The sequence below is a fragment of the Galeopterus variegatus genome, unplaced genomic scaffold (assembly GCF_000696425.1).
Source record: "Galeopterus variegatus unplaced genomic scaffold, G_variegatus-3.0.2 Scaffold1651, whole genome shotgun sequence".
NCBI lineage: Eukaryota > Metazoa > Chordata > Mammalia > Dermoptera > Cynocephalidae > Galeopterus > Galeopterus variegatus.
In genome coordinates this window covers 208,286-215,294 of record NW_007727762.1, presented here as the reverse complement: position 1 = coordinate 215,294, position 7,009 = coordinate 208,286, and the positions used below count along the sequence as shown (strand labels likewise).

The 7,009-nt window shown below is 39.8% G+C and overlaps 1 protein-coding gene across 3 annotated transcripts; it reads left to right on the top strand.

Annotated features, from left to right (window-relative positions):
• Positions 1-28: 28 nt before the first annotated feature.
• Positions 29-5,298, top strand: GPR85 (G protein-coupled receptor 85). Of its 3 annotated transcripts, none has more exons than XM_008578256.1 (3): positions 29-641; positions 986-1,109; positions 2,039-4,646. In XM_008578256.1, exon 3 carries the CDS (start codon positions 2,209-2,211, stop codon positions 3,319-3,321), a length of 1,113 nt encoding a protein of 370 aa, XP_008576478.1. In that variant the 5' UTR covers positions 29-641; positions 986-1,109; positions 2,039-2,208; the 3' UTR covers positions 3,322-4,646. The 3 variants fall into 3 exon arrangements, with proteins under 3 accessions (XP_008576478.1, XP_008576479.1, XP_008576477.1); XM_008578255.1 differs by lacking the exon at positions 986-1,109 and adding an exon at positions 806-923 and having other exon boundaries at positions 613-641; positions 2,039-5,298; XM_008578257.1 differs by lacking the exon at positions 986-1,109 and having other exon boundaries at positions 570-641.
• Positions 5,299-7,009: the final 1,711 nt, after the last annotated feature.

The window sequence follows — 7,009 nt, the reverse complement described above, 5'->3', positions numbered from 1 at the left end:
ACCCTCCACCCCCATCCCCCCCACCCCCGCAAATTCAAAGATCGGCTGGGGAAATCATTTAAGAAGAAATCTAAAAGAAGCTTCCAATTGCTTTGGACAAATCCTGGAAGAAAAAATAGGAAGAAAATACTCGGGGAAGTCGCGGGTTCCGGGAAGCCGTGGAGGAGGCGGGCGTCCCGGGCACGGGGGCCTCTTCGTGCGCTGCCCTAGGGAAAGAGGATGGGCCTGAGGTCCTGGACCAGCCTTGCCAATCCTCCACTTCAAATGCGGGGAGAGAAAAGTTCAGAAGCAGCCACAAGGGGACAAGAGCTTAATTTTGCCAGTTGAACTGGACAGGGCATTCAATAAACCCAACCAGCTCTGGAGACGGGTAGGGGCTCCTGTTGGCTCCACAGAGGCTGAAGCAGCCCCTGCCGCCGCCCTCGCCGCCGCCGCCGCCGCCGCCGCCGCGGCCCCTGCGTTACTGGGGGAGACGGTGCCGCTGCGACAGGGGAGGACGCGGCTGGAGCTCAAGGAGGCTCCAGCGCGCAGGCGCCGCCGAGCCCTGCCTGGATGCTCAGTCAAGGCACTAAGGCAAAAAAAAAATCAGCAATTTATAGAAAGAAGAAGCTATAGTCTGTCGGGATATCCAACACCAACAGGTAGGAGGATATACTCTTGGTTAAGTTTGGGGGTGGGGGGTGCACAGTGTTGATGAAACTGCAGGTTCACCGGGAAAGAGCCCTCCCTGAGGATTTTTTTTTTTTTTTTTTTTTTTTTACAATAAACTGCATAATGGAAGTACATTCAGACAATGCATCTTCAGTAGGGCTTATTGAGAGCTCCATTTCTGGAAAGCGTTGCAAGACTGAGGAATATCAGACTGCGAATCACTGGGAACGGTTCCCTTGCAGCACAGAAGCAATCTCTCTCCCCATCTTCGCGTATGTAATGCATGTCTCTCCCCCCTCCCCCTCCTCCACCCCCACCCCCATTATAAATCCAGGGGTGGCGGATTTCAGGTTTCGTAATGTTGCATGATGTGATCGGTATTTACCCGGGGATGTACCGGTGGGGAAATTAAAACCATCGAACGCAGTTTTGCCTGGGCTTCCATCAGCAAATTCCAGGCAAGTGAGAAGTGGCAAAGGAAACATGCTTCGTGGGAATAACAGAGGAAGCCGATTTCCCTGGTGTGGCTCCCAGGCACCTAGGAGACAATGTGCATTTTGTTTTAAAATGAAGCCACTTATGACTTGCAACCAAGATTATCAGTGCAAATGGGAAAGGCTTAATTGCCCAAGAAATACAGGTTCATGTTATATTCATTTGAATCCAGGCAGCCAAGGTTTACAAATGGATATGCATTATTCCTCTGGGTGTGTTTCCCTGGCCAATATTTACATTAACCATTTTTAATAATCATGTGGGCTTAAAAGAGAAAAGATTTGACAAAAATGGGGGGTAGGGGGAGGGAAAGACAAAAGATTAAATCACATCAAATCTCGGGACAAGTTCCTATTAATTTCAAAGTCTAATGTTGAAATTATGCTTTAAGATGAATCAACAAATACTCTTATGCAGCATGAATAGTGGCACTTGAGTTAAAAGACGTATTTTGCAGGGGCTCTTTGGATCCATATCAGCAGAGAAGCAGCCTGTAAAACACTGACAGATACTAACAGACCTCAAATATCTATAGGTAGTCTCGTCTCTGTCTCCCATTAGTGATCTTGTGGATTCCATTGCAATACTAGTGATTAACTCCTGGACTGGTATATTTTACAACTGTGGAACATTTTATTCCTTCTTTCCTAAACGTTCCCAATCAAATGCATGTTCTCCAAAATAGAGACTTTTAAAAATTCACATAGCTTAGAAAACTAAACAAGTCAATTCTCTGAAATCTCAAGCAAAAATACTTACTAAAGTAAATAATAGTATTCAAAATTAGAACTTTATTTGCCTCCCCATATGAGCAGGTTTATGTTAGCACTGTCTGATAGCACTGCTTGTTAACTTAAGAACTGATAGCTCGTGTTTTTTTTTTTTTTTCTAGATATTCTGATGGCAAATCAAAGGGAAGAAAAGAGGAAGCATGACTGCAGATCGGTTCACTTCTCTTTATGGATTAAATTTTCAGTAAAATGTATGGATCTATCTTTTCCTTGTTCTTATATCTAGATCATGAGACTTGACTGAGGCTGTATCTTTATCCTCCATCCATCTATGGCGAACTATAGCCATGCAGCTGACAACATTTTGCAAAATCTCTCGCCTCTAACAGCCTTTCTGAAACTGACTTCCTTGGGTTTCATAATAGGAGTCAGCGTGGTGGGCAACCTTCTGATCTCCATTTTGCTAGTGAAAGATAAGACCTTGCATAGAGCACCTTACTACTTCCTGTTGGATCTTTGCTGTTCAGATATCCTCAGATCTGCAATTTGTTTTCCATTTGTATTCAACTCTGTCAAAAATGGCTCTACCTGGACTTATGGGACTCTGACTTGCAAAGTGATTGCCTTTCTGGGGGTTTTGTCCTGCTTCCACACTGCTTTCATGCTCTTCTGCATCAGTGTCACCAGATACTTAGCTATCGCCCATCACCGCTTCTATACAAAGAGGCTGACCTTTTGGACGTGTCTGGCTGTGATCTGTATGGTGTGGACTCTGTCTGTGGCCATGGCATTCCCCCCAGTTTTAGATGTGGGCACATACTCATTTATTAGGGAGGAAGATCAATGTACCTTCCAACACCGCTCCTTCAGGGCTAATGATTCCTTAGGATTTATGCTGCTCCTTGCTCTCATCCTCTTAGCCACACAGCTTGTCTACCTCAAGCTGATATTTTTTGTCCACGATCGAAGGAAAATGAAGCCAGTCCAGTTTGTAGCAGCAGTCAGCCAGAACTGGACTTTCCATGGCCCTGGAGCCAGTGGCCAGGCAGCTGCCAATTGGCTAGCAGGATTTGGAAGGGGTCCCACACCACCCACCTTGCTGGGCATCAGGCAAAATGCAAACACCACAGGCAGAAGAAGGCTATTGGTCTTAGATGAGTTCAAAATGGAGAAAAGAATCAGCAGAATGTTCTACATAATGACTTTTCTTTTCCTAACCTTGTGGGGCCCCTACCTGGTGGCCTGTTATTGGAGAGTTTTTGCAAGAGGGCCTGTAGTACCAGGGGGATTTCTAACAGCTGCTGTCTGGATGAGTTTTGCCCAAGCAGGAATCAATCCTTTTGTCTGCATTTTCTCCAACAGGGAGCTGAGGCGCTGTTTCAGCACAACCCTTCTTTACTGCAGAAAATCCAGGTTACCAAGGGAACCTTACTGTGTTATATGAGGGAGCATCTGTAAATCTTTAGCCTTGTGAAACACTAACCTTCTCTGCTAAGCAATTGTGGCCTGTAGCCATATCTTGAGAAGAAATTCAAGAATGGGCTCGGCGGTTATAAGGATTTGGGCAAAATTCTGCAGTCTTTGCAATAGTTCATCTATAATCCTATTTTAAATCTCAGAGTGATCCTGCTGACAGCCGGCGAAGGTTTGTAATTAAGGAAGGACTGAACCACTGCCCTAAGTTTCTTTATGTGGTTGAAAACTAGATAATGAAAGTAGCAGGTGCTAAGTATCAGTGCTAAATGCTGTGTACATCACTACATATGAACAAAAAATCAAAAACAATTAGCATTGGACATCTTAATAAATTAAGTTGACATGAGGTAATTGTGTTGGTAAAAACTAATTTTAGAAGTTTGAAGACTTTAAAACATTTCATACTATTATTGTTTTGCAAAGACTAAAATATCTGGGGACTTAAAGTACTGTAATCCACTAAAGACGTGCCATGAATTATTGGAATATCACACTTTAAAAATTGCCTCGTAAGTTTTGGGGAGCATTCCAGAGCAGTATATTGGTTCTAATTAGAGTTTACTTTTTTGTATTAATACATTACTATTTCTAAATACCACTTTCCTTACCTACTAGTGAAATTGCTAGCATTGAACTGTATTATGTGGTTTTCGTTGATTTGGTATAAAGTTTTTTCCAATTCATCTATATTTTACAAATGCTAGATATTGGTCTGGGAGGCAACATTTATGGTACCAGCCAGTCACAACTGAGCAGTTCTGATAATGCAGAATAAACACATGTTGCCTTAAAGGGTTATCTAGTATCCATCTTAGTTAGCTTTGGAGCAAACAGTCAAGGGAAATCGAATCAGTAACTGGTCATGGTTATGCATCTGGAAGTGCATGGAAGATCATTTAATACTTTTTTCCTTTTTACTCACATGGTTTGAAAATTAAGGTGCACATCACTGGAATAATGAGATTTTCTTCTGAGGTGTGCTACCCATTCTAGAGTGTTCTAAGAAGCAGGCAGTTGATGTATGTTTATATTTTAAATCAACTGTCAATGGGAGACCACAGCCTTAGTATGACATCCTGCACAATTTGTGAAGCATTTATTCTACCGAAGGCACAGTCTTGTTTATACTTTTTGCACATTCAGTGTATTGGTCGTTTAAATTATTTCAGTTTTAACTTGTGAAAGCTTATAATATGATTTCTGGTATTTTAGAAATACATTAGAGTCTGTGAGTCTCATTCTTTAAGGTACAGATTGTGAACTTCAATATAAAGTTGCATTTGCCAAAATTTACCTGTGTAGCCTGTTAATTTTCTTGGAATAAATTTAACATTTTTGCATATAATTTTTTTTTAAACGCGGGAGTCAAGCACAAACTAGGAAAACTAGCTTTATTATGATTTGGTTTTTTGGTTTTTTATTTTTGTAGCTACTATATTCTCAAACTGGAACTTTGTGAATGATAGCAAGCATAAAACTGATAAAATGCCATATTATCTGTAAAAGCATTGTTTGGTAGTTTATTATATCATCCCTCTATTTACTCTCACATGCCAGTAGTATTTAGAGATGCATACCTGCTTAGTTGGTTGATTTAGAATTTTAATATAAACATCACACTTTAATCTAGGGCATAGGAGAAATTTGGGGTTCTAAATATATAACTTGTAAGAAGAATGGTTTACAATAACATTATGATAAAACCAGAAAAAATTATTATTTCTGTTTGCTTTCTATTATTTTGTTTGTTTGCTTTGTTTTGTTTTGGGTTTTTTTGTTTTTTTGGGGTTTTTTTTGTGGTTTTCTTTTTCTTTCTTTCTTTTTTTTTGTATTTGAAAAATAAGATTAGGAATCTAATGGAACAGAATTCCTTATTGCTATAGTACTTCTGTAAAAAGAATATAAATATAAATAAGAAAAAATAAATCACTGAAATGTTTCAATGATATATGCAGCTATTTAGTTTTGCTCATAGAAGAACAGCTCAAGCCATGATTTAGCAAGCACTCTGACCTCATTTGTACTTTATACCAAAGTTGATTGATTTGAGGCAAAGTTCAATGCACAAAAATGAGTAGGATCTAGCAATAAAAACTCCTTGTTGGTACTAAAATCATTATCTCAAATACAATAAAGAATATGTTATCAAAAGATGTTCTGATAACATTATGTTTCCAACTCAAAAAATCTGACAGTGGAGACAGAATGACAGTGATTATACTTATGGAGAAGTTTGTTTGGAGGTACAAATATCACCAGCAATCAGAAATTTTAGCAATAATCTTGAGGCCAGAGAGAACAAGTTTTACCAACACTAGCCTCCACTGCATACACAAGAAAACTGAGAAGTGGGTTAAGAGTGGGGGATTGAGGAATCAAGAGCAAGAGCTGAGTGTGGCTACCTGACCTCACCTAGCTATTTCGATTAGCAAATACCAACAGTTTTGGTAAGTGGCTGGCACCAGGGATCAAGGAGTGAGGCTGAACTGTAGTGACTTTCATTTAAGTTTATTCCCAAAACTCCTGACTAACTGCATTTGCAGTCAAGGGGGAAACAGTGGACCCCCCAGTTAATCAATGCTATTTGCTAGTCAATGAATAATAGTAGTAATCATACAAAATAAAAGCCCGCTTCAGTGTCTTAATGACCAAATCACATTATCTATTTTAGCACCCATTCCAATATTTAATATTTAAAAACAGTTGGTAAATGTTACTGATTTTCAACCTATAAAAATACATTCACACTGGGGAGCCCAACTTCCCTGTGAGAAAGACCTATTATCAATAATAATGCGCCCCTCTTGGACTAATTACACATTTGAGCTGGACAGTCTTCAAATTGGTTTCTGTAATAATGGTGATGTGTTTGCATAGATGTGTGTCTGTATTATCTCTTCTGGTTCCTTTTGATCACAATGGATTTATTTGTGAGATGCCTGGCTGGAGCTAGGCATTGTCTGTGACCATGGAGTCTCACGTGATATTAACTAAAGCAGAAGGAGGTAAGTAACTTGCATAGTTCCCCACAGAGGCCCCATTTAAATAACACATAATTAACTATAGTGATTAGATAAAAAAAATATTTGTAAATAGGACAACCTATTGACTGAATTATCTTCAAATGTTAGCTGGTTGGATTTCAACACCAGCATTTTCCGTAGAAGTTAACTGATTTGTCATTGTTAACACATACAAATGGCCGCTTATCCATTTTCCTCTACTTACAGGAGTGCCACCTGAATTGTATACTCATTTTTCATTCATTCAACAAATATGTGATAGACTCTGGTGCTGGGGGCCCAGTGAAAAACAAGGCAGAACAGTCTCTCTTTGAGATTTCTTAGTCTAGTGGGAAGGAAACAATAAATACGTAATAGCAATGAGTTATAAGTGTTAAAAGATAGTAAACATTCCTAAGATGAACTTGGTATTAATGGCCATAAGGTGACTGTTCTCTATTTTCCCTTCAGTGCCTTATCTCCTATCCTTGCCCAGTGTTCCTTGAGATCTCTTACATGTCATATTCCCTCAACTCAGAGGGAACCTCCATTCTACTCAAAGTATCAGGAACCTTTCACCCATACTTAGATCAATCACCATGTTGTGTTTTGGAACCAGTTCCCATGTTGTTAATTCTGTGTTCAAAAATAACA